Source organism: Callithrix jacchus, chromosome 1 (genome assembly GCF_049354715.1).
Source record: "Callithrix jacchus isolate 240 chromosome 1, calJac240_pri, whole genome shotgun sequence".
Lineage (NCBI taxonomy): Eukaryota > Metazoa > Chordata > Mammalia > Primates > Cebidae > Callithrix > Callithrix jacchus.
Window position 1 is genome coordinate 214,883,460 of NC_133502.1, and position 27,520 is coordinate 214,910,979.

General features: G+C 52.5%; 1 protein-coding gene across 7 annotated transcripts in view; it reads left to right on the forward strand.

Moving 5' to 3' along the window:
- The window catches only part of ARHGAP8 (Rho GTPase activating protein 8), a 93,414-nt gene extending 66,034 nt beyond the window's left edge, over positions 1-27,380 (forward strand). For 4 of the 7 annotated variants that reach the window (XM_035300253.3, XM_035301848.3, XM_035300816.3 and 1 more), the window contains 6 exons: positions 1,864-1,974; positions 12,815-12,888; positions 16,945-17,022; positions 17,896-18,024; positions 24,455-24,558; positions 26,938-27,380. In XM_035300253.3, the coding sequence (XP_035156144.2) occupies positions 1,864-1,974; positions 12,815-12,888; positions 16,945-17,022; positions 17,896-18,024; positions 24,455-24,558; positions 26,938-27,258 (817 nt within the window). In that variant the 3' untranslated portion in view covers positions 27,259-27,380. 7 annotated transcript variants of the gene reach the window in all.
- The last annotated feature ends 140 nt before the right edge of the window (positions 27,381-27,520 follow it).

Genomic DNA, 27,520 nt, shown 5'->3' on the forward strand with positions numbered 1-27,520 from the left:
GCCGGAGCTCATGGGAGGATGATGGGAATCCCTGCTCTGCCACGGGCCTTGGCAAGACCCGACTCCCAGACCTCACTAGAGTGACCTGGGGGAGTCCATGGACACGGCTCAGAAGATGTATTGTGAGCAGCTCTGCGGTGGAAGTGATTTGTCTGTGACAAAGGGTAACTTCACATCCCCCTGCAAGGGAGAGCAATTTGGGGACAAACGGATGGCATCTGAAATGCCCAGCTCTGGCTTCTCAGGGGCTGCTGGGTGCAGTCTAGGGCCTCTGGAATGTGCAGCACTGAGGGTGCAGGGTCCTGTGAGGCAGAGGGGAACAGTGGGAGAGGGGTGTGGGCTTGGGCCCTGGGAGCTCCTGAATTTACTCACTGGGCAGCCAGCACCCTGTTCCATAGCCATGCCGCAGACCCCCAGAGGATGTGTCCAAGCCTGACGCTTTTAATGGAGCATTTACTAGCCTGGGGCGGGGGGTCTAAGTCTGGATTTTATCCACCCCCACACACTCCCTGGTGGTGCTGTGAGGACCGGAAGCTGAGACCCATTTTCTTAGCAGCAGGGCAGGGCCTTGGGGTCCTGAATCCTGGCTGTTGTCCCAGCTTGTGACCTAGGGCATGTCACCAGACCTGGACAAGCCTCAGTTTCCCAATCTGTAAAGTAGACAAAATAACCTCTCCACGGTAGGCTCTTCGTGAGGGACGGAGACATCTCTCGGGAGCCACCTGGGCACAGAGCACTGTGATGAACTCACAAAGAACAGCTGTCCGTGGGAGTGGCTCACACCTGCTTGGCTGGCCAGGCTCAGCCCAGCACACTGCCGTCTCCACAGACCTTCCCTGACTCGGTTCGCCCGTCTGATGTGTTGGGTGCCTCTGGGTCATGTGCCTGCACCGTGTTGACTCCCAAGCTGCTGGCTAAGGCTCGTGTACTCCCCATCCTGTGGCGGAGTCACTGCTGTATGCACAGTGCCCAGCACATAGTAGGATCTCAATACATAGTTGCCTGTGTTAAGGAAGGACTGTTACCTGTGGCTTTTTTTTTTTTTTTGAGATGGAGCCTCTGTTGTCCAGACCGAAGTGCAGTGGCGAGATCTTGGCTCACCGCAACCTCAGCCTCCCGGGTTCCAGTGATTCTCCCACCTCAGCCTCCCAAGTAGCTGGGATTACAGGCGTGCACCACCACCACACCCAGCTAATTTTTGTATTTTGGGTAGAGACAGGATTTTACCATGTCTCTAGGCTGATCTCGAACTCCTGACCTCAAGTGATCTACTTGTCTTGGCCTCCCAAAGTGGTAGGATAACAGGCGTGAGCCACCGCGCCCAGCACAGAGGCTCTTTTCACCTGAAGGCTTTAACCACCTCCTTCAGAGTCCATGTGTTCATTCATGGGTTTGTTTGGGCATTCAATAAATATTTAAATTGAGCATCTAATATGCAGCACTGGGGATAAAGTGATTAACAAAAGGGGTCCCATTAGCATTATAAGCCAGCTCTTGTCTTAAATTCAGACATTCTGGAGAGCTGAGGGTGGTCACGCCCACCTTAGGACTGACCGCCTGGCAAGCAGGTGAGGCTGCTCTGCTGGTTGGGGTAGGGCTGCTGGCCAGGGGTTGAAGGAGAGACTGGGCATTTGCTGGGGGTTGGGCTACTGTGTCTGTGAGAATGACCACAGCAATGGGGGATGGTGACTGTGTGCACGTGTGTGTGTGTGAGCGAGCTGGTGGTGTGGCATGTGTGCCTAGAGGGATGTAACGCCCAGGTGTCCTGCAGATGTTTGTGGGGCATCCAGAGCCCCACCCAGCACCTCCATGGCTGCCAGCTGTCCCTGCCAGGTGAGAGCCTAGCCTCTGTTGTGTCTGCAGGTACGATGAGAAGCTCCAGAGCCTGCACGAGGGCCGGCCGCCACCTTCCACCAAGACACCGCCGCCGCGGCCCCCGCTGCCCACCCAGCAGTTTGGCGTCAGTCTGCAATAGTAAGTGAGCCGGGGATGTGTTTGCTCCTATGCCGGGAGGCCCTGGGAACTATGGGCGCTTTGGGGTCTAGAGATCTTTTTCCCAGACCTTTGCTTCCAGCAGCCAAGCTTAACCCTGTGTGAAAGATAGAGCCTGAGCTTGCAACTGAGGCCGCATGCTCGCTGCTCTGTGCCTGGTGGGGACGACCGGGAGTGGGTAGCGGATGGGGATCCCTGAGGTTCCCACCCCAGCTTCCGTCACTGCTGCTCTCTGTGCTCCAGGTACACAGTGGGGCACCTCCCACCACCTTCAGGGAGGGCATGGTCGTGGGATGTGCTTGGGTGTGGGTGTGGGTGTGGGGCGTGTCGTGCTGGGACAAATCTTCCCGAGCCAGTGGGCAGCGGCCTCTGGTGGTGATGGACAGGCCCGGGTCAGGTGGAGACGGTGCCTCGTCACTCTGCGTCCCTGATCCCCGCATCACTGTGCACTCTGCTAACACCCAGGCTGGACACAGGCATAGTGAAGACAGGCTTGTGCTGGGCCCAGCCGCTGAGATATAGGGTCATTGTCACCACGGCATAACCTGTCCTTTATCAGCCACATGACCTTTGTTGGAAATAGATGTTCGGTGCCACAAAGAAAAATCAGCACTGAGACAAAGGATCTTTCAGAAATGCAATTTTTACTTCCTGGGCCGCAGGAAGGGGACCCTCACTAGCCATCTTGCCACGAGAGTACAGTGAACAAATGAAAACGTAATTTTATTCCTTACGCATCTGGGGTCGTCCTTACCGCTGTGTCTGATCTCCGTTGGCTGGAGCCAGACCTCACAATCTAAACTAAAACCCGATTGCCTGACAACTTAAAACTTTTCTAAACAGGTAAAAGCAGTGCAGAGCTGGGACATTCCCGTGAGCATGTCCAGTACAGATATCTTGGTTAAAGTACAAGGACATAGAATGTGCTACGTGCCTGTAAGCATGGCGTGTCTCACAGCTACAGAGGATGGGGCTTCACAGAGTTATTAGCACACTTATTCTTTAACAAGAAAGGAAACTTTAAAAAGGAACATTTCTGCCGGGTGCGGTGGCTCAAGCCTGTAATCCCAGCACTTTGGGAGGCCGAGGCGGGTGGATCACGAGGTCAGGAGATTGAGACCATCCTGGTCAACATGGTGAAACCCCGTCTCTACTAAAAATACAAAAAAAAATTAGCTGGGCATGGTGGCGCGTGCCTGTAATCCCAGCTACTCAGGAGGCTGAGGCAGGAGAATTGCTTGAACCCAGGAGGTGGAGGTTGCGGTGACCCGAGATCACGCCATTGCACTCCAGCCTGGGTAACGAGCAAAACTCCAACTCAAAAAAAAAAAAAAAAGGAACATTTCTACTTCCCACAACCTTGAACTCACCTCTTCTCTCAGCTTGTTTCCTTATTTCTGTTATACAGTGTTTTTGGCGGGGGGTGGCGGGGACAGGATCTTGCTCTGCTGCCCAGGCTGGAGTACAGTAGCCCCATCTCAGCTCACTGCAACCTCTGCTTCCTGGGTTCAAGCTATTCTCCTGCCTCAGCCTCCCAAGTAGCTGGGTCTACAGGCACACCACCATGCTGGGCTAATTTTTTTGTATTTTCAGTAGAGACAGGGTTTGGCCATGTTGCCCGGCTGGTCTCAGACTCCTGACCTCAAGCAATCCTCCCACCTCAGCCTCCCAAAGACCTGGGGTCACAGGCACGAGCCACCATGCCCCGCCTGTTATGCAGTCTTTTAAAATTCCTTGTAAATCATTCTGCGCCCCCGTCCTTCCCCCGTTTTATCAGGCAGCTTCATCCACATTTTATGACTCATCTCAGTAGTACCTCCTCTTCTGAGAAGCCTTCCCTGATGCTCTGGACTCACACACAGTTCTCCCCCATGGCAACTCTGTTCTGAGCAGATTCCCACTGTGAGTTTCTCTGACCGCTCCCCCAGTTGCTGGTGAGCTCCCTGTCCCTCCTGGAGTCCCCTACTCTGGTGACTGGCCAGGCAGCGAGCCACCAGGAATGATGGCAGTGGGGAGACGTTCCCTCCTACAGCCACTGGGTTGGAAGTATACGAAGTTCAGGGAAACCAGGCCCAGAGATATGGTCCCAGGTCCTGGAAAGCAAGGCACTCACTTCCATGTGCGTTCATCAGTCATTTCTCGTTAGAAACTCCCATGTGATTTGGTTTCTTTAAAGTCTGATGATTTTTTTTTTTTTTAACTTTTTGAGACGGAGACTTGCTCTGTTGCCAGGCTGGAGTGCAATGGCACGATCTAGGCTCACTGCAACCTCTGCCTCCTGGATCCAAGTGGTTCTCCTGCCTCAGTTTCCCGAGAACCTGGGACTACAAGTGCATTCCACCACACCCAGCTAATTTTTTTTATTTTAGTAGAGATGGGGTTTCACCATGTTGGCCAGGATGGTCTCAATCTCCTGACCTCGTGATCTGCCCACCTCGGCCTCCAAAAGTGCTGGGATCACAGTGCGAGCCTCTGCGCCCGGCCTGAAGTCTGATGATTCTTAAGGCCCACCTGGTGGTGGAGGGATCTAAGGCTGCAGTGGTGCGATCTTGGCTCACTACAACCTCCCCCTCCCAGGTTCAAGTTATTCTCCTGCCTCAGCGTCCCAATTAGCTGGGATTACAGGCACCCACCATCACGCTCAGCTAATTTTTGTGTTTTTGGTAGAGATAGGGTTTCACCTTGTTGGCCAGGCTGGTTTCGAAGTCCTGACCTCAGGTAATCCATTTTCCTTGGCTTCCCAAAGTGTTGGGATTACAGGCGTGAGCCACCGTGCCCGGCCTGTGATTTGGTTTCTTTAAAGTCCGATGATTCTTAAGGCCCAGGCTGGAGTGCAGTGGTAAGATCTCAGCTCACTACAACCTCTCCCTCCCAGGTTCAAGCAGTTCTCCTGCCTCAGCCTCCCAATTAGCTTGGATTACAGGTGCCCAGCATGACGCCCAGCTAATTTTTGTATTTTCAGTAGAGATGGGGTTTCACCATGTTGGCCAGGCTTGTCTCGAAATCCTGACCTCAAATGATCTGCCCACTTCGGCCATTCAGGGTAGATTTTGAAACATTTTGAAAGGTTTTGAGAACTGAGGCGGCTCTGGCAGCATCTGGGCCAGGGGAGCAGGTACACTGTTTACCCGTCCTTCCTGAGCCATGTGGGCAAAGCCATTCCTAGGGTTACAGGGAGGTGGATTCGGCCCTGGGGACCTGCCTGTTTCTCTCTTGGCCAGGAGTGGTGGAGCTCAGGGAGGGCAGGGTGGGAGGCAGAATCACGGCCCCCAGTGAACTCCAGGCCCTCATTCTCAGAACCTGTAATTAGGTCACCTTGCACAGCAGAAGGGACTTTGCAGAAATGAAGCGAAGGATCTTGGGATGGGGGATTATCCTGGGTTCTCTGGTGGACCCAAAGCAATCGCCAGCGTCTTTACGAGAGGGAGGCAGGCGGGTCAGAGTCAGACAGGAGATGTGGCAGCGGAAGCAGAGGCTGGAGGGGTGCAGGGCCAGAAGCCAAGGTAAGCAGACACCCCTAGAAACTGAAAAAGGCAAGGATGGATTCTCCCCGGAGCCTCCAGGTGGAACACAGTCGGGTCCCCCCCTTTTCGACTCCTGACACCTCCGGATGTAAGATAATACGTTTGGGTGGGTTTTTTCTGTTTTCGTGGTTTTTGTTTTTTGTTTTTTGTTTTGTTTTGCTTTTTTGTTGTTTGAGACAGAGTGTCACTCTGTCACCCAGGCTGGAGTGCAGTGATGTGAGCTCAGCTCTCTGCAACCTCTGCCCTCAGTTTCAAGCAGTCCTGCCTCAGCCTCCTGAGTAGCTGGGATTACAGGCACGCACCACCACACCCAGGTAAGTTTTGTATTTTTAGTAGAGACGGGGTTTCACCATGTTAGCCAGGCTGGTCTCAAGCTCCTGACCTCAGGTGATCTGCCCGTCTCGGCCTCCCAAAGTACTGGCATGAGCCACTGTGCCTGGCCCATTTGTGTTGTTTTAAGCTACCAAGTTCATGGTAATTAGTTACTGGGGCCCCATGAAGGCTCTTAATGGAAATGAAGCAGGTGGTGTGAGTGGTGGGCAGATGCGACTGTGGGGGGCGGGGGGCTGTGTCTAATCTCGTTCCCAGAGCCAGCAAGGGAGGCTCCAGGGTGCTTGAGCCCGGGAGAGGGCCGTGCCTGGAGTGCATTGTGAAGTTGGGTGGGCATCTCGGGTGTATCCCAGCTAAAGAGGACCATTGGCGCCCCAGCGTGGGTCCCCGGATCAGCACTGTTTGATGGAACTGTCAGGATGGATGAAGTCCGCACGGCCCGGTATGGTAGGCAGTGCTCTCGTCTGGCTAGTGCAAATGCTGAATTTCTGACTTTATTTCATTTTAACTAATGTAAATTAGAATCGTCACGTGTGACTGGGCTGTTGGACTGCACCGCACAGCTGTTTCACCCCTCGCCTTCCCCAGCTAGCCGCGCGCACAAGGGGTTGTCATTTGGAGAAATACTTTGTAAGCACAGGGAATGAGCAAGAGAAAGTAGTTTGTTGAAATAGAATGTGTACCCCAAGTACGTCTGGAACTCACATTTTAATACCAAGTTTCCTTTTTCAAACACTGCGAGAATGTGCAGCCGCAAACCACTCTCCCGCCTCCCACCACCCCTTAGGGCTGCCCAGGAAGGTGACCTTGGGCCCCTCTTGGGGGCACTGGTGAGAACTCACTCCTTGACCAGGCTCAGCCAGCAGGCCAGAATTTTTTTTTTTTTTAATTGAGTTGGAGTCTCTGTCGCCCAGGCTGGACTGCAATGGCATCATCTCGGCTCACCGCAACCTCCCCGCCTTCCGGGTTCAAGCAATTCTCCTGCCTCAGTCTCCTGCCTGAGTAGCTGAAATTACAGGCACATGCCACCTCACCCTGCTAAGTTTTGTCGGGAGGCTGAGGCAGGACAATTGCTTGAACCCAGGAGGCGGGAGGCTCAGTGAGCTGAGATCGCGCCATTGCACTCCAGCCTGGGCAACAAGGGGGAAACTCTGTCTCGAAAAAAAAGCACAGCTCACAGACTTCAAAAGCCATCTGAGTGAAGTGTGGGCAAATTGCTAGCCAGGGGTGTAGGCCTCTCGGCTCCTAAACAGCCATCAGGGACGCCATTAGCCCTGCATTCCAAGCAGGTACCTTTCAGAACATGCTGACGCAGGGCTGTTGGCTCTGTCACCTTGCCACAGTCCATCCCTATGCAGGGCCAGTTGTAACTGTGAAAGTCCAGTCCGCGGCTGCTTTCGGGACAGTGGGCCACACCGGACCACCTTTGAACAATCCTCTGCACGCGCTGCTTGCGGAGAGAATCCATGCAGTTGGCTCTTTAAATTAATATTTTATGTTGTTTCATTGCCAATGATTGTAAGAAAATGGCAATAAATATTTTAAAGGAAGCACTAGATATGTAATCTGTTTGGACTGTGAATGAAAGTCATTAAAATTCATAACTGAATCCTATTCGGAAATGTTAATTTGCTGAGTTACCTTCAAAGGCACACAGCAGAAAGCCATCACCTTACAATGAGCTAATTAGGTTAATATAGTAAAGGGAAGGCAACGATTCCGGGCCTTTGCTTGCCATCCCTGAAGAGGAGAAATGGAAACAGGAGGGCCCTGTGGCCCGCTGGAGGCGGGGCGGGTACAGGGAAGAGATCGATGTGTCCTTAGGGCTGGGTGGGGCAGGACATGGCCGAGCTCCAGCCTTCTCAGCTCCCTGCAACCTCTGACTCTCTGCTTCAAGTGATTCTCCCGCCTCAGCCTCCCGAGTAGCTGGGACTACAGGCACGCGCCACCATGCCCAGCTAATTTTTGTATTTTTAGTAGAGACGGGGTTTCACCATGTTGACCAGGATGGTCTTGATCTCCTGACCTTGTGATTCACCTGCCTCAGCCTCCCAAAGTGCTGGGGTTACCTGTGTGAGCCACCGTGCCTGGCCTCGGCATTTTCTTTCTTTTCTTTTTTATTTTCTCTTTTCTTTTGAATTGGAGTCTTGCTCTGTCGTCCAGGCTGGAGTGCAGTGGCGCTATCTCAGCTCACTGCAACCTCCGCCTTCCGGGTTCAAGCAATTCTCCGGTCTCAGCCTCCCCAGTAGCTGGGACTACAGATGCCCACCACCATGCTTGGCTAAGTTTTGTATTTTTGGTAGAGACGGGGTTTCACCACGTTGGTCGGGCTGTCCCCAAACTCCTAACATCAGGTGTTCCATCCGCTTCAGCTTCCCAAAGTGCTAGGGTTACAGGCATGAGCTACCGCACTCTGCAAGCTCTGGCATTTCCCATCACTTGATAGCTTGAAAATCCTGGCCTGCTGGCTGGGCCTGGTCCTGGAGGGCTGAGTTCTCACCGGTGCCCCCCAGAGGGGCCCAAGTTCACTGCAGGTGCCTGCCCAGCCTTGCCTTCCTGGGCGGCCCCTAAGGGGTGGTGGGAGCTGAAGAGTGATTCTTACCTGCACATTCTCACAGTGTTGGGCTTTTCTTAACTTGTCCCAATTTCTTGCCATTACTGGAGGTGAAACCCTGCCCTCCTCACCCACCAGGACCACAGGGGCCTAACAAAGCGGGTGTGCAGACCACATGAGCTGGTTTCTGTTGCTGGTACTTTCCCTGCTCTTCTTCCTCCTTCATCACCGCTTCCTCCAGGAGGCCTTCTCTGATGACTCCATTCAGTGGTTTTTCGCATATGCACAAAGCTGCTCCTCATCACCGTTACCTAATTCTAGAATGTTTTCCTCACTCCAAAAAGAAACCCTGCACCCATTAGCAGCCTCTCCCTTTTCCTCCCTCCTACAGGCCCTGGCAAGTACTTTTAATATCTATAAATTTTGCCTATTTAGGACATTTCATAAAGTGTAATCACACAGTATGTGGCCTTTTGTGGATCTTTTGTTTAGCGTGTTTTCAAGGTCCACCCGTGATGCCGTTGATCATAAGATTGCAGCGATGGCCAGATTTCATTTAACCCTTTGTTGAGAATGAGTATCTGGGTTGTTTCTACCGTATGGCCATCATGGGTAACGCTGCTCTGAAAACGCACATGCTAGATTTTGTGTGAACAAATGTTTTCTGTTCTCTTGGGTTTGTGTCTAGAAGTGGAATTGCTGGGTTCCGTGGTAACTCTAGGTTGAAGTTTTAGAGAATGCCAAACTGTTTTCCAAAGTCTTTGCACCGTTTTACATTCTCCTCAGCAAGGTATCATGGTTCCCATTTCTCCACAGTCACCAATACTTGTTATTTTGTCATTGTTTCTTTTCTTCTTTTCTTTTTTTTTTTTTTTTTTTTTTTTTGAAACAGAGTTTCACTTTGTTTCCAGGCTCACTGCCACCTCCGCCTCCCAGGTTTCCAGCGATTCTCCTGTTTCAGCTTCCTGAGTAGCTGGGGTTACAGGCATGCCTACCATGCCTGGCTAATTTTGTATCTTTGTAGAAACAGGGTTTTTCCATGTTGGTCAGGCTGGTCTCAAACTCCTGGCCTCAGGTGATCGCCTGCCTCGGCCTCCCAATGTGTTGGGATTACAGGTGTGAGCCATCACGCCCAGCTGTTAGTGTTACTTATTTATGTAGGTTTTCTTTTTTAAGATGGAGTCTTACTCTGTCGCCCAGGCTGGAGTGCAATGGCACGATCTTCGCTCACTGCAACCTCCACCTCCCAGGTTCAAGTGATTCTTCTGCCTCAGTCTCCTAAGTAGCTGAGACTACAGGCACGCGCCACCATGCCTGGCTAATTTTTGTATTTTTAGTAGAGACGGGGTTTCACCATATTGGCCAGGCTGGTCCCAAACTCCTGATCTTGTGATCCACCCACCTCGGCCTCCCAAAGTGCTGGGATTACAGGCGTGAACCACCTCGACCGGCCCTGTTTTTTATTTTTATTTTGAGACAAAGTCTTGCTCTGTTGCCCAGGCTGGAGTGCAATGACATGATCTTGGCTCACTGCAACCTCTGCCTTCCAGGTTCAAACAATTCTCCCGCTTCAGCCTGTGGAGTAGCTGGGATTACAGGTGTCTGCCACTAGGCCCAGCTAATTTTTTTTATTTTGAGTAGACAGGGTTTCACCATGTTGGCCAGGCTGGTCTCAAACTCCTGACCTTGTGATTCACTGTCTCAGCCTCCCAAAACGCTGGGATTACAGGCGTGAGCCACCGTATCTATTTTTTTCTTTTGTCACTTGTGCTTTTGGTGTTTTATCTAAGAAACCGTGACCAAATCCAAGGTTATGACATGCCTATGTTTTTTCCCCAGGAGTTTTAAATTGAGCTGTTAGATTTGGATCTTTGATATATTTGGAGGAGATTTTTATATATGTTGTAAGGCAGGGTCTGATTTGCTTCTTTGCATGTTATTACAGCACCATTTGTTGAAAGGCTTTTCTTGGCCAGGTGTGGTGGCTCACACCTGTAATCCTGGCACTTTGGGAGGCCGAGGCAGGTAGATCACCTGAGGTCAGGAGTTCGAGACCAGCCTGGCCAACGTGGTGAAACCCCGTCTCTATCAAAAACATAAAAATCAGCCAGGTATAGTGGTGCACACCTGTAATCCCAGCTACTTGGGAGGCTGAGGCAGGAGACTCAGCTGAACCTTGAGGGGCGGAGGTAGCCGTGAGCTGAGATCGCTCTACTGCACTTGAGCCTGGGGCAACAAAGTGAGACTCCATCGCAAAAACAAAAAAAAGTTACAGCTGATTTCTCATTGGAAAGGTGGAAGCCGGAAAACGACGGAGTAACATCTCTATTACACTGAAAAAGAAGAAAAAGCTAAATTTCTCAATGTAAAATTGCATACCCAGCAAAAAACTTTTACAAGTAAATGCCCGGTAGAAGCTGTTTCAGATGAACAGAAACAGCTATTGATTTCAGCAGAACTACACTGTACAAAATGCGAAGAGCAGCCCTGCAGAACCGAAGCTAGAATGCCGAGTGGAAATGGGGCCCTTACAAGGAACAGAGTGCATTGCAAATGGCAAATACGCGCATGGAAATAAATTGACATTCTCATTTTAAGAATATCTCTGAAAGTGAACTGTTTAAACAAAAAATAATGGAGTAGTATGAAGCTTAACACATGTTAGAGCACTGGATAATGTATTATAGTAAGAAGACGAGGGCCGGGCGCGGTGGCTCACGCCTGTAATCCCAGCACTTTGGGAGGCCGAGGTGGGTGGATCATGAGGTCAAGAGATCAAGACCATCCTGGTCAACATGGTGAAACCCCGTCTCTACTAAAAAAAATACAAAAAATTAGCTGGGCATGGTGGTGCGTGCCTGTAGTCCCAGCTACTCGGGAGGGTGAGGCAGGAGAATTGCCTGAACCCAGGAGGCGGAGGTTGTGGTGAGCCGAGATCGTGCCATCGCACTCCAGCCTGGGTAACAAGCGACTCCTTCTCAAAAAAAAAAAAAAACGACAGGCCGGGCACAGTGGCCTGTAATCCCAACACTTTGGGAAGCCAAGGCAGTGGACTGCTTCAGTTCAGGAGTTCAAGACCAGCCTGGGCAACATGATAAAACGGAGTCACTACAAAAAATTCAAAAAATTAGCTGGCATGGCATGGTGGCACATGCCTGTAGTCCTAGCTACTTGGGAGGCTGAGGTGAAAGGATTTTTTGAGCCCAGAAGGTCAAGGCAGCAGCTAGCCAAGATCACAGGGCAAGACCCTGTTTCCAAAAAAAAAAAAAAGAAAACAAAAACAAGGCAGAGGATGGGATGGGAGACTTATACTGTAAGTAGAGTGGTATAATATCATCTGAAAATTGAAAACAGACTGTATTATATTAAATATGTAAAACTAAGGTCACCACAAATAAAAATACATATGCATATAAAATTTATAAAACGTGTATTATATAAGTGTGTGTGTGTGTGTGTATTTTTTTTTTTTGAGTTGAAGTCTCGCTCTGTTGCCTAGGCTGGAGGGCAGTGGTTCAATCTCGGCTCACTGCAACCTCTGCCTCCCGGTTCAAGCAATTCTCCTGCCTCAGCCTGCAGAGTAGCTAGGAATACAGTTGTGTGCCACCACACTTGGCTAATTTTTGTATTTTTAGTAGAGATGGGGTTTCATCATGTTGTCCAGGCTGGTCTCGAACTCCTGACCTTGTGATCCACCTGCCTCAGCCTCCCAAAATGCTGGGATTACAGGTGTGAACCACCGCGCCTGGCCACATCTAATATATTAATAGATGTGGGATATCTATTAATCCCACCGTGCCCAGCTAATTTTTGTATTTTTAATTGAGACAGGGTTTTACCATGTTGGCCAGGCTAGTCTTGAACTCCTGGGCTCAAGTGATCTGCCCACCTTGGCCTCCCAAAGTGCTGGGATTACAGGTGTGAGCCACCACACCAGGCCAAAATGTCTTTATGTGAATCTCTGTCTCAAAATAGCACAATAAGAGACAGGATAACCCAGATGACATGCTGGGCCTTTGTCAGTGTTGCTTGTTAACTGAAGCAGCATCTCATACCTCTGGGACTTCCTGGTATGTCTTCCCTGTCTAGAATGCCCATCTTTCTTTTGTCCTCTGGCAGGCTCCTACTAATCCCTCAAAACCCAGCTCTGAAGTTGCCTCCTGGGGAACCCCTCCCTAACCCCCAGGTCTTCCCTGTATCATAAATATCCCTCTCATGGAGTTCTCAAATACTGCACTGTTGTTTTATTATTGGCCCCCAGACTTCTACTTCCTGAGGGCTGAGCCTGCCTCTCCGTGGACAGTGCTTGGGTCCTGTGTTTTCGAAGGGGTGTGGAGAGGACCAGCAGCTCTTGTCATTGTGACCACCCATCAAGCTCATGTAAAAACTGTCACTTTCTTTTCTCTCTTCTCAGCCTCAAAGACAAAAATCAAGGGGAACTCATCCCCCCTGTGCTGAGATTCACAGTGACGTACCTGAGAGAGAAAGGTGAGTCTGGGCCAGCTCCGGCTGGGTAACATGAGAGCTGCTGGGTGCACCTCCCTGGGTGGTTCGTCTTGGATCCTGAGCACGCCACAGGCCAGGAAGGGAGGGAACTGAAGCACAGTGGCTCCAGGTCTGGGCTCTGGCTTCAGATGGTCTGGGTTTGAATCCTGTCTCCCCGGTTTACTGGCTGTGTGACCTGGGGCCAGTTACTCACCCTCTCTGGGCCTCCATTCCCTCGTCTGTCCGGTGCGGTTAATCACTAACAGTATGGGACTCGTAGGATTGTTGTGACCCCTAAATGAGATGTTGCCTGTAGGGCACTTCAGACGGTGCTAGTCTGTAGGAAGCCCTCTTGAAATAGGGGCTCCTCTGATGGGATCAACTTTGATTTGCAGACCACGTTGCCGGTGGGGTGGGTGCAGCCAGGAACTTGGAGTGGGGTGAGGCTTGTGGGCTCTCCACAGCTCCTGAGGCTGGAACTGAGGTCCGTGGAGAAGGTGCGTGGAGGCCGCGTTTACCCTAACTGGGGGAAAGAGGCTCCCATGGAGGAGCAGGCACCAGGGACCACCGGTGCAGGTGCGCTAGGTGGGCCGGGTGCTCTCCAGCCTGGGTGCTGCAGCGCAGATGCGGGGCTGTCGGACAAGTGAGAGTCACTGCTGCCAGGGCCGTGGGGGTCTGTTCCCCGTGTGCCCCAGAGATGGCGTGTTCTGATCACAGAATGTTCAGTGAGACACCACCGCTCTAGCTGGGGGACTATCATTCTGCTCATCTGCTTTGAGCAGATGTCATTGGAGTATTTCCCATTCTGTCCTGCTTATGAGAGGTGCACATAAAGACTGAAAATCAGAAACTACAACAGGGAGTCTCTCTCTCCCTCTCTCTAAAAACGTATCAATTCCTTTGTTATAATTTTTGAGATACCACTCTGTCACCCAGGCTGGAGTGCAATGGCGTGGTCCCCATTCACTGCATCCCCCACCTCCCAGGTTCAAGCGATTCTCCTGCCTCAGCCTCCCGAGTAGTTAGGATTACAGGTATGCACCACCAAGCCCAGATATATTTTTGTATTTTCTAGTAGAGATGGGGTTTCATCATGTTGACCAGGCTGGTCTTGAACTCCTGACCTCAGGTGATTGGCCTGTCTCAGCTTCCCTTTGTGCTGGGATTACAGGCATGAGTCACCACGCCTGCCCCACACAACACGAATTTATCATCTCCATCTCTGTGGATCAGAAGTCTGAGCACATGGGGGCTGGGTTCTCTGCTCAGGGTCTTACAGGCTGAACTCCATGTGCTGGCTGGACTGGGCTTCCTCCTGGAGGCTGGAGGTACTGGGGAAGCGTCCACATCCAAGTTCGTTCAGATCTGGTCTTGTTCTTGGCAGTTATCATTGTGAGGTGCCCACTTCCTTGCCTGTCACCCCGGGGCCTGGCTCAGCAGCTACCGTCTGCTACTTTCTCTGCCATGCCCAGCCCCTCTTCCCGCAGACCACAGCTCACCTGAATCCCCTCCCTGGGCTGGATTCTCTGTCACTGAAAGAACCTGGGTCCTTTTAAAACTCATCGATGGAGGCTGGAGGGGAGTCAGCCCTGCCTGGGTGGTGGGGATTCGGGTGGGGGGCAAACCCCTGGCTGGAGAAGCCACAGGGTAAAAGGCCCGTGCAAGATCATCTCCGTATCTTAAGGCCAACTGGCTTGGCCCTGAGTTATGTCTGCAAAGCCCCTTCGCTGTAGTACCTAGCTTAGTGTTGACTGACTACCTGGGAAATTGCAAGTACGTGTTCCCCAGGGGCCATCTCAAGAATTCTGCCCACGGCAGTCACTCAGCAGAAAGGAGAGGGACCGGCCACGTCTGGGCCAGGAAGGCGCATGGAGCCTCTGGGCCCTGGACGGTGGGAGCGGAGAGGCAGTGGGTGAAGTGAGAAGGTGGCAGCCAGATGGTGCAAGGCCCTGGTGACAGCTATGGGAAGCGCAGTCCTTTTTCTGTTCTTTCCTTTTCTGTTTCACAAAGCACGTTCCCGTGAAGCTCTATCCTGTGACAGGTGGCAGACACTGAAGGGCCCGATACAGGGTGTGGCTGGTCAGAGATCAGCATTTCCTGAGCTTCAGAAAGGAGAAGAGGCTGAGGGAGGGGTCTGAGGATGGGGAAAGATGACAGTGGCTTGCCTGGAGAGAAGGGAGTGCAGGCGGGGAGAGGGACAGCATCGTAACTGTTCAACAGACACCATCGCCTTACCCACCCTCGAGAGCGGGCCCACTCCGCCCTCAGCCTGCAGTGGACAGGCACGTGTTGAGACCTACTAGGTGCAGGCCCACTCCACCCTCAGCCTGCAGCAGACAGGCACGTGTTGAGACCTACTAGGTGCAGGCCCACTCCGCCCTCAGCCTGCAGTAGACAGGCATGTGTTGAGACCTACTAAGTGAGACCTACTGGGAGGAGGTGCAAAGTCCGATTAAGGACACTCAGCGTTTCCTTTAGTAAACGTTGTAGTGAGTAGTCACCTTTTCTTCCTGTCCCAGGTGGCCAAGGCCAGGCCTCCGGGAGTGCGGGAGTCCCTTTCCCATCCGGTGTCCCAGCCCTGAGGCTTGGCCTGGCCCCTCCTGGGTCTTCCTCCTCCCCAGCCTGTGTGCCTTTACCCTGTGGTTTCTCCAGCTAGAGTTTTGCCCCCCGCCCCGATCCCCACCACCCTGTGGTCCCTCGGCCGCTGCTCTTTCTCATGTTTCCATCTGGCGATGGAGCTAAGCTCTGAGATCGGGGAGAGGCTGCCCATGCTGGGTGGTAGAAAGGCCCCAGAGAGGAGCAGCAGGTGCAGAGGTCCTCGGCCATGGGGGTGCATGAGCGCGTGGGGAGGAGAAAGGGTGGTAAGACTTGGACCTCCAGATGCTTGCACCAGGTCCTAGGTGCTGCTGTTCCGGGGTACCCCCACCACCCACCGCAGGCTCCCCAGGGCAGGCTCAGGCTTGTTTCTCTTCCTGGCTCTGGAGCCAGCAGGGGCCTGGCCAAAGGAAACCCTTGCCTCCACCCCAGACCTCAAGAGGCCACATGAATTGCTGCCTTCATAAGCCAATTAGAAGCACTGAAAACCCTCTGTATAAATTGACAATGGAGACAAGTTTTCTTCTTTGATAAAATAAATTTTTTTTTTTTTGAGATGGAGTCTCGTTCACTCAGGCTGGAGTGCAGTGGCGCGATATCAGTTTACTGTAACCTCTGCCTCCTGGGGTCCGGCAGTTCTCCTGCCTCAGCCTCCTGCGTAGCTGGGATTATAGGCATCTGCCACCACAGCTAGTATTTTTTGTATTTTCAGTAGAGATGGGTTTTCACCATGTTGGCCAGGCTGGTCTCAAATTCCCGACCTCAAGTGATCTGCCCCCGTTGGCCTCCCAAGGTGCTGGGATTACAGGTGTGAGCCACTGTACACGGCCCACAATCAACTCTCTCTCAGAATTGCCCAGTAGAACTTGACACCATCTATATCTCTACCGTCTAAACAGCAGCCACCAGCCCCTGTGGAGTAGCCCAGTAGGGCAGTTCGCATGAGGCTCGTGTAATTGAGTGACTGGATTTTTAATTTTAAGTTAAATCCCCATGTGGCTGCTGTGCTGCACGACTCCACCCTCGCCCTCCTGGGAAGCCGCATGTCTGGAGGCCCCTGGGTGCCAGGCACGTACCAGGCATCACCTTGTCCAGTCTTCTCTGTAGCCCTTGGAGACGAGCTCATGGCCTCACTCCGTAGATAAACAAGGCAGATAGGCTCAGAGAAGGTGAGTGTCTTCTCTGAGGTCACACAGCTGGTAGGCAGAGCTGGACTGTCCGAGTTCAGAATCTGTCTCTTTCCACTTTCCCTGGACCACAGAGGTGGGAAACCAGGTGGGTTGGGGAATATGGAAAAGATCTGAGGAATAAATAAAGGTGGGGGTAAGCTGTAGTGAGGGGAAAGCCGGAGACCAGCACAGGTGGGCGATGCGGCGGGCAAGGGGGGCATCATAGAATGTTCTGGAATTCCAATGGGCTGGGATCCCGGAAGCTCTGAGATACCCGGAAGTTCCTCTCCTGCAGGCCTGCGCACTGAGGGCCTCTTCCGCAGATCCGCCAGCGTGCAGACCGTCCGTGAGATCCAGAGGCTCTACAACCAAGGTGAGGGTGCCCCGCAGCCTGAGCCCCAAGCCACCTGCCTGGCCAGTGACCGGAGGGCTCCTAGGCCTCAGAGCAGGGGCAGTGTTGTGCCCTGAAACCCATCCAACTCCCAGAAAATGCTTAGGGGTGGGGCAGCCGCCCAGGAGCCACCGAGGAGCCCACTGGTAGTCCAGAGTGGGGACCCTTTATCCAGACCCCCAGCCCCTGCTGGGATAAGGTGGCCGCACGATGCCATTTTGCCTTTAGGTTCTCTCCATCTGCACCAGGTGGGCACGTGCTTTCAGGAGACACCCTGCAGTGCAGGGAAGCTGGTATTTTATCTGACAGCTCCCCCAAACTGGCTCAGCATGGCTTCCTTAACTGCCATGTGTAACCTGCGGGCAGGACTGATGGGGCCAGAGCACCCCCATTTCTAGGTGGGGACAGCATCAGGCGCTTCCCATCTGGACATCTCACACCACATGTCCCAGAGCTCATCCTGCAGCGGCAGTGCCCAGGCCGCGGTGCAGACCTCAGCGGCGCTGTGTTCCGTGTGCAGGGAAGCCCGTGAACTTTGGGGGTGCAGATCCCAGCGGCGCTGTGTTCCGTGTGCAGGGAAGCCCGTGAACTTTGGGGGTGCAGACCTCAGCGGTGCTGTGTTCCGTGTACAGGGAAGCCCGTGAACTTTGGGGGTGCAGACCTCAGCGGCTCTGTGTTCCGTGTGCAGGGAAGCCCGTGAACTTTGGGGGTGCAGATCTCAGCGGCGCTGTGTTCCGTGTGCAGGGAAGCCCGTGAACTTTGGGGGTGCAGATCTCAGCGGCGCTGTGTTCCGTGTGCAGGGAAGCCCGTGAACTTTGGGGTGCAGACCTCAGCGGTGCTGTGTTCCCTGTGCAGGGAAGCCTGTGAACTTCGACGACTATGGGGACGTTCACATCCCTGCCGTGATCCTGAAGACATTCCTTCGAGAGCTTCCCCAGCCACTGCTGACCTTCCAGGCCTACGAGCAGATTCTTGGGATCACCTGTGAGTAGCTGCCTCGGGGCGGGGATGGGGAGCCTGGTCTTTAAATGCTGTTCCCCAGCTACTGGCCCAGGGTCGGCTCTGGGGTGGCTGAGGTGGCGTGCACCCACCCTCATCTTGTTGCCACCTGGCACTGCAGGGCAAAAGAGGGAGCCCTTGCAGCTGCTCCAGCAGGCACAGCCAGGCCACACTATTCAAGGGCAGAGGAGGTGGGTTTGGTCGGGGTTGTCCCGGCTAGGCTCTCAGGCGCAGGGGACCGGGAGGCAGGGTAACGGAGGGCTCTCTAGATTTGGGCACGTCATCCTGGTCAAAGTCCTGCCTGTACCCACTCCCAGCCCCGAGACCCTCAGCTCTCTCATCTAGCAAGGGGCGCTCAGTGTTTCTCCCAAATCACTGTAGGAAGCCAAGTATGTATGATACAAACTGAGCAGTTACAGGGTGTGATCCTGCCGGCGCTTTGTGTCGGTCAGATGCTCAGGGTGGCTAAGCACAGGTGACAAACACAACTCCATAACAGCATCTCACAATACTGGCGAGTGCTGAGAAAAGCGATGCCTCAAAAGAACCGTAAAACCACTCAGGTCTTCATCCAAGTCCTCAAGCACGGTCTTTTCAAATGGCATGCTGCTCCCAGTCCGCTGGGAAGGGGAGGGACCCAGCTCCGCCACGCCTCCCGTCATGAAGGTAACACACCTTTGTTCTCCTCCAGGTAAGCACCAATGAACAAACCCAGAGAGTGTAGTCATACTAAGCAATCCTCTGTAGGGAAGGAAGAAATCCTTTCTGCTACCCATCTTAGGTTCATTGGCGGGAACCCTGTAACTTGTTATTCTGACAAAAGACAGATTCCCAGGAGAAGACCATGCCAGTTTGTTTAATACAAGTTTTACTAGTACAAACGTAGTCATGAGTTGAAAATAAAGCCCCAGGCTGGGCACACTGGCTCATGCCTGTATTCCCAGCAGTTTGGAAGGCTAAGACAGAAAGATCACTTGAGCCCAAGAGTTTTAGACCACCCTGGGCAACACAGTGAGACCCCCATCTCTACAAAAGATTTTAAAAATTGGCTGGGCTTGGTGGCATGTGCCTGTACTCCCAGCTACTCAGGAGGCTGAGGTGGGTGATGGCTTGAGCCTGGGAGTTTGAGGCTACGGTGAGCCATGCTCATACCACTGTACTTCAGCCTGGGCAAAAGTGCAAGACCCTGTCTCCAAAAGGGAGGGAGGGAAAGAAAGAGAAGGCAGGGAGGAGGGAGGAGAGAGAGAAAGAAAACACCTGAAGACATGGTTAAGCCTAAATGTTTTGATACCAGCTTGAAGAGTGGAAATTACGGGAAATGGGATGGACAAAGGGGGTTCAATTTCTTTTGGCATCCCTCTATCTTTAGAGATAAGGGTGTTCCTTCCCTCTGGGCATAGGGCGGACCCCTCCCATGAGAAGGTTTTATGATCTGTTACAGACCAGTAGGGGGAGTTAGAGAGCCCTTCCTGCACCTGCCGTTTCTCGGGAGCCGTCTTTTGAGAGTAATGTTCAGAACCCCAGCATTCCCCCATCTGAAACTTTCCCCAAGACGTCTTAACAGTCCAGTAACTCACTTGGTAATTATCTCATGTTGCACTCAATCCTCTCAGTGCTGTGACTAGGTCACTCTGGGTAAACAGTTGTGTCTCATTTCAGGAGGTAGCGGTGGAGGTGGGAGTAGGGGGACTACCTAAGTCAGCCCTTTAATAAGGGGCATTTCTAGGGCCGGGAGCGGTGGCTCAAGCCTGTAATCCCAGCACTTTCGGAGGCCGAGGCGGGTGGATCACGAGATCGAGACCATCCTGGTCAACATGGTGAAACCCCGTCTCTACTAAAGATACAAAAAATTAGCTGGGCATGGTGGTACGTGCCTGTAATCCCAGCTACTCAGGAGGCTGAGGCAGGAGAATTGCCTGAACCCAGGGGGTGGAGGTTGCGGTGAGCCGAGATCGCGCCATTGCACTCCAGCCTGGGTAACGAGCGAAACTCCGTCTCAAAAAAAAACAAAAACAAATACGTCTGGTCTCACCAGATCTGGCCTGATTATTTAAGTGCAGCAAGAATGGGAACTGACCGATGTAGGCTCTTTTTAAGTGTGTTTTGCTAGAGCTTTTAATAAGGAATCTCAGATTCACTTTTTAAAAAACTCGTGAGGCTAGAAAGCCAACAATTTGCCATCAGGGCCTGGTGCAGTGGCTCATGCCTGTAACCCCACCACTCTGGGAGGCCAGGGTGGGCGGATCACCTGAGGTCAGGAGTTCAAGAACAGCCTGGCCAACATGGTGAAACCCCATCTCTACTAAAATACAGAAGTTATAAGTGCCTGGAATCCCAGCTACTTGGAAGGCTGAGGCAGGAAAATCCTTAAACCCAGGAGGTGGAGGTTGCAGTGAGCCGAGATCTCACCATTGTTCTCCAGCCTAGGCAACAGCAAGACTCTGTGTCAAAAAAAAAAACTGCCATTGGACTTTGCCTGTAGAATCTGTACATTTGAGTGGATTCTTCTCACACTTCTCAGTCTATTTTAAGTTTCCTGGGCCTGCCAGGAAGTGACCTTTCTTATTCACTGTAGTGGCTTACATAACAATGAATAAGGCTGGTTCATCTCGAGTAATTTCCCTTTTTTTTTTTTGAGATAGTCTTGCTTTGTTGCCCAGGCTGGAGTGCAGTGGCCCAGTCGTGGTTCATTACAGCCTCTGCCTCCCAGGCTCCCCAGTAGCTGGGATCACCGGTGTGCGCTACCACACCCAGCTAATTGTATTTTTAGTAGAGACAGGGTTTCACCATTTTGCCCAGGCTGCTCTCAAACCCCTGACCTCAAATGACCCACCCACCTCGGCCTCCCAAAGTGCTGGGATTATAGGCATGAGCCACCTGGCCCAGCCCGTTACCTATTTTTAACCCTACTTGATGAGTCAACCCAACTACATAAAGATGTATGCTTGGATTATACTTAATGTGGATAACTCAGAGCATGCCGCTGTTTTGTTTTTGGTTTCGTTATGAGGAGAAGTCTCGCTCTGTCACCGAGGCTGGAGCGCAGTGGCGCCATCTCGGCTCACTGCAACCTCCACCTCCTGGGTTCAAGTGATTCTCCCACCTCAAGCAATTTTCCTGCCTCAGCCTCCTGAGTAGCTGGGATGAGGCACCGACCATCATCCTCGGCTAATTTTTGTATTTTTGTAGAGATGGGGGGTTTCACCATATGGGCCAGGCTGGTCTTGAACTCAGGTGATCTGCCTGCGTCAGCCAAAGTGCTGAGATTACAGGTGTGAGTTACCAAACTCACATGAACTTGAAAAGAATATTTGGTTTAGTTTCTATATTTCTGAGAGCTTTAGAAATATTTTATTTATTTATTTGAGACAGAGTTTTGCTCTTGTTACCCAGGCTGGAGTGCAATGGCGCGATCTCGGCTCACCGCAACCTCCACCTCCTGGGTTCAAGCAATTCTCTTGCCTCAGCCTCCCAAGTAGCTGGGACTATAGGCACGCACCACCATGCCCAGCTAATTTTTGTAGTTTTAGTAGAGACGGGGTTTCACCACGTTGACCAGGATGGTCTCGATCTCTTGACCTCGTGATCTACCCACCTCGGCCTCCCAAAGTGCTGGGATTACAGGCACGCGCCACCATGCCCAGCTAATTTTTTGTATTTTTAGTAGAGATGGTGTTTTACCATGTTGACCAGGATAGTCTCGATCTCTTGACCTCATGATCCACCCTCCTTGGCCTCCCAAAGTGCTGGGATTACAGGCTTGAGCCACCATGCCCGGCCTAGAAATATTTAATTTATACAAATGCTCATGTATCTCGAAGCCAATTGAATAGAACTCCTTTAAGGGGCTTTATAAGTTAACGTGGTAATACCATCAGAGGGAGAAAAACTTCATATATACATAACATACATGCGTAAACATACAGATCTGCAAACAAAAAAATTTTAAGATGGGGTCTCTTTCCATCATGCAGGCTGGAGTGCAGTGATCTGGAAACCCAGATCTTAAAACTTTCCTACAGTTTCATACAAGTTAAGATTACCTGTTGGCTGGGCACAGTGGCTCAAGCCTGTAATCCCAGCACTTTGGGAGGCCGAGGAGGGTGGATCACGAGGTCAAGAGATCGAGACCATCCTGGTCAACATGGTGAAACCCCATCTCTACTAAAAATACAAAAAATTAGCTGGGCATGGTGGCGTGTGCCTGTAATCCCAGCTACTCGGGAGGCTGAGGCAGGAGAATTGCCTGAAACCAGGAGGTGGAGGTTGCGGTGAGCCGAGATCACACCATTGTACTCCAGCCTGGGTAACAAGAGTGAAACTCCGTCTCAAAAAAAAAATAAGATTACCTGTTAAGGGTGAAAGCTTTTAATCACTATTTCAATAGAAGGCCCTAATTTTTTTATTTGTCCAGTTTGTTTCCAAATAGTCCTTTTAACCTTGCTTTTTTGTTTGCAAGCTTTGCTTGTTTTTAACCAAAGTTGTATCTAATCCATGTGACTCAAAACCAGTAAGTGGCCATGGAGGCAGGAGATGTTCTCAGAGTCCCCCACAGATAGCCAAAGACAGAGCTGGTAGTGGTTGGTGGGATGTTAGTTGTCACTGGGTCTGTGGTGCTATAAAGAAATACCTGAGGTTGGGTAATTTATAAAGAAAAGAAGTTTCATTGGCTCATGGTTCTGTAGGCTTTATAGGAAGCAGGATGTTGGCATCTGCTTGGCTTCATGGGAGGCCTCAGGAAGCTTACATACATGGCAGAGGGCAGAGGAGGAGCAGGCATCTCATGCAGTGTGAGTAGGAGCAAGATGGGGTGAGGTCATGCCACACATGTAAGCAACCAGATCTCTTTTTTGAGACAAGTCTGTCACCTAGGCTGGAGTGCAGTGGCACAATCAGCTCACAGCAATCTCCACCTGCAAGGTTCAAGTGATTCTCCTGCCTCAGCTTCCCGAGTAGCCTGGACTATAGGTGCCTGCCACCACACCCAGCTGATTTTTGTATTTATTTATTTTTTTTGAGATGGAGTTTCGCTCGTTACTGAGGCTGGAGTGCAATAGCGTGATCTCGGCTCACTGCAGCCTCCGCCTCCTGGGTTCAGGCAATTCTCCTGCCTCAGCCTCCTGAGTAGCTGGGATTACAGGCACGCGCCACCATGCCCAGCTAATTTTTTGTATCTTTTTTAGTAGAGACGGGGTTTCACCATGTTGACCAAGATGGTCTCGATCTCTTGACCTCATGATCCACCCACCTCGGCCTCCCAAAGTGCTGGGATTACAGGTGTGAGCCACTGCACCCGGCCTCGATTTTTGTATTTTTTGTAGAGATGGAGTTTCACCATATTGACCAGGCTGGTCTTGAACTCCTGACCTTGTGATCTGCCTGCCTAGACCTCCCAAAGTGCTGGGATTACAGGCCTGAGCCACTCTGCCAAGCCATAGCAACCAGATCTCTTGAGAAATCATTCACTGTCAGACCACCACCACCAAAAAGATGGTGGGTGTGGTTATAAGAGTCTCAGAGTGGGGGTGGGTCTCAGTGTGGCCAGTTGGAGCAGACCCCTGGAGTGGGGGACACTGCCATCCCCAACAGCAACAAAGCATGAGAGATTTGCGGTGCGGAGAATCATGAGCAGGCAGTTAGTCTAGAGCAGGGTGGCAAACGTTTTCGGTAAAGGGCCACATAGTAAATATATAATAAATATCTCAGGCTTTGCAGTCTCTGTTGCAACTACTTGGCTGTGCCCTAAGGCAAAAGCAGCCACAGGCAATGTATGTAATGGCCGCGGCTGTTCTAAGAAAGCTTCACTGGCAAAAACAGGCAATGGGCCGGATCTGGTCTAGACCGTTCCCATTTATAAAGTGATTCAGCTTTAGCAACGTCCTGGAGTGTGATGTTGCTGGGTGGGAGAGCAGAGGAACGGCTTGGATCTAAGTCCCCACCGTGGCGCATGTTGAGTTGTAACCCTCAGCGTTGGAGGTGGGGAGGCGATCGAATCCTGGGGGTGGATCGCTCACGGGTTGGTGCTGGCCTCGCTCCTGAGTGAGTTCTCACCAGATATGGTTTAAAGCGTGTGGCACCTCTGCCCCACACTGTCTCTTGCTCCTGTTGTTGCCATGTGACACGCCTCCTTCCCTTTTACCTTCTGCCACGATTGGAAGCCTCCTGGGGCCGGTGCCATGTTTCACAGCCTGCAGAACTATGAGCCCATTAAACCTCTTTTCTTGTAAATGACCCCATCTCAGGTATTTCTTCATACAAATGCAAGAACGGCCAAGCACACACAGGGTTTGCTGAGCACAGCCACACAGCCAGGGAGTAAGTGGGGGTCCATCCTCCTCCTGGGCCAGGACGCCGGGCTGCCCCCCCCCCCCCCCGGCCCCTCTGGAGCTCAGGAGGGAGGCCCGTGCCGTTGCAGGTGTGGAGAGCAGCCTGCGCGTCACCTGCTGCCGCCAGATCCTGCGGAGCCTGCCTGAGCACAACTACGTCGTCCTCCGCTACCTCATGGGCTTTCTGCACGCGGTGAGTGGGCAGTGGGGGCACATGGAGTGAGGTCCAGTGGCCTCTCTTGCCATGCTGTGCCTGCATGGACCACGCCCCTGCTTGCCCTGAGTCTGGGGTCACACCCTGCTTGGCCCTTGGAATACCACTCCCTGGCAAGGACCTCACGCGGGCCCACCATGGCCCTGCCTGCTCCTGTACTGACATCCCTCGGCCATTGCTAATGACCTTCGTTAGTGGGGTCCTTTGCCCCCAACGTCATCTGTTTTGGCTGAGTCTCAGAGGTGGAAAACTGTCCACCACAGGCACAGAGCCTGATGCGTGACCCGCCCTCACTGTGGACTGAACTGACCATTCCTCTGGAGGGGACACACCCATTAGGTTCTTGTGACTGCACAGTGGGTGCTGTAAAACAATGGAAATTTACCATGTCACTCTTCTGCGAGGCCAGACATCCAGAATCCAGGTGTGCTGGGCTGTGCTTCCTCCAGACGGTCTGGGGCGGATCCTTCCCGGCCTCTCCCAGCTCCTGGGCACTCCAGTCTCTGCCTCCCTCTCTACATCTCAGATCTCCTTCCTTTTCCCTCATAAGCTTGGGCCCCTGCCACCACTCCTTGGATTTAGGACCCACCCAGAAGATGTAGGATGATCTCATCTTGAGATCCTTCACTTAGTGACGGCTACAACAACCCTCCTTCCAAATGAGGGCACAGTCACAGATTCCTGGTGGCCTATCTTGGAGGGACCACCATTCAGTCTTCTACACCATGCTAAGCACATGAACAGAGAAAACCTTCGCCGCTCTGGGCCTGGGTACTGCTCTCTCCTCCTGGGGCAGGGATGCATTTGGAGCAAAAGCCTGTGTGGTCAACAGAGGAAGGCTCAACACATCCAAATGGGTCCACCCCCAACCCCCAGACCCACGGCCCTGTATGTCCAATCTTCCCCATCTCCCCAAGCCTTTGCCCCAGGCCCTGCAGGGTGCTGGCAGTGCCCACAGTGGGGGAGAGGAGGGCCTGGGCGGAACAGGTGTCACATGCCAGAGTCCATCAGAGATGCCACCTCTTGGTTTTACAGCAGTTTTTTTCCTCCCTATCACTTGATATAATTGTCAGAGGCCCCAAACCTGAAATTTAGTCTCCTAATCCTCTTAAAATTTTTCTATTTTTTTTTTGAAACAGTCTTGTTCTGTTGCCCAAGCTGGAGTGCAGTGGCTCAATCTCAGCTCACTGCAACCTCCGCCTCCTGAGAAGCTGGGATGACAGGTGAGAGCCACCACACCCAGCTAATTTTTGTATTTTTAGTAAAGGCAGATTTGCGCCGTGTTGGCAGGGCTGGTGTCAATCTCCTGACCTCAGGTTGATTCACTGGCCTCCCAGAGTGCTGGGATTACAGGTGTGAGCCACCATGTCCACCCTACTTCTTTTTCAGTGGGGGAGACTGATTTCTCTCTCTAGCTGCCTCCTCCGTGAGCACTGATGCCTGATGGGGCGTGGTGTTGAGTGTTATCCCCCCAGTGGTACCTGGGGGCTTCGGCTTAGGGAGGGGTGGCCTGCTGTTGGCCTGGCTGGTGGACACCTGGAAGGGGCTTCGAGGACTGTCAGGCAGGGGCAGCCTCAACGGCCCCTGGCCATCTCACAGAAACAGGGCTTGGGCGTGTCTAGGCATCCTCACCAGATCTTTGAGGGTGACACCTGGCTACGCCCGCCACCAGTTCTGTGCTCCCAGCCTCATAATCCCCGTTTCTAACTCTGAGGTTCCCCCCAGCTTGGGTCTTGTACAGAGAAAAGTAGAAGAGAACAGGCCCTGCCCTCATCTGGGCCCACACAGGCCGAGCCACTGGCTGGTCACAAGACCTTGGGCAAGTCTCCTGTATTCCCCGGGTCCCAGATGCCTTATCTGTTAGATGGGGAGGAATGACTCCCACCTCCCGGGGTTGCTGTAAGCACAAGCGCTGGCCGAGAGGGACCGTGAGCCCTTCTGGGACGCAAGCTCTTTACACTCTTGGTGCCACCCTCGCAGTGACCCTTCCATGCTGGCTGGTCCCCATCATGCCCAGTTCGCCACCCATGGCACAGAGGCCAGAGAGGTCACCTAGTTCGTACCGTCTGTGCTACAGCCCATCCCCAAAAGTGTGTCTTCCCCCGACGCTGCAGTGGAAGAGGAGAGGGTGGGGTGTTGAGACTGTCACAGAAGGTCGAAGCCAGAGGGCCCTCCAGGACAAACTCTTCCTGTCAGATAGGAAAACTGAGGCCGAGTGAGGAGGTGGCTGCACAGGGCCCCTGTACTGCCTGCTGGCTCCGCTCGCTACCCCCGCCCCTTCCAAAGCTCAGGAGGGAGTTCTCGGTCCCCACGGGTGGCCCTTGGTGTTCACTCCATTTTTCTCATGATTTCCTCCAGGTATCTCAGGAAAGCATTTTCAACAAAATGAACAGCTCTAACCTGGCCTGCGTCTTCGGGCTGAATTTGATCTGGCCATCCCAGGGGGCCTCCTCCCTGAGTGCCCTCGTGCCCCTGAACCTGTTCACTGAACTGCTGATCGAGTACTATGAAAACGTCTTCAGTGCCCCGGAGGCACCTGGGGGGCATGGCCTGGCACCGCAAGTGCAGGGGGGCAGGGCAGCCCGTTTGCAGGAGGCTGTGCTGCAGACACAAGCCATGGCCCTCACCAAGCCTTCCCTACCTCCAAGTCCCCTGAGAGCAGCCAGAAGACACCTCTAGTGTTGCAACCACTGTAGTTCCAGCTACCTCCCACACCTGTGAACTCGTATGTTTTATAAACTTGCCATCTGAGGCATTAGATGAACTCGGAACCTTTGAATTAAAATTCTATGCTTCTTGGACTCTGTGGTGCCTGAGCTAGGGACTGATAAAATAATGTGTTGGCTAGGATTAATGTTTCTAATGATAACCCAATGTGGTTCAGCTGAAAACGGGAATGTAGTGGCTAAGGGCACTGGACGTGGCAGCTCACGCCTGTAAT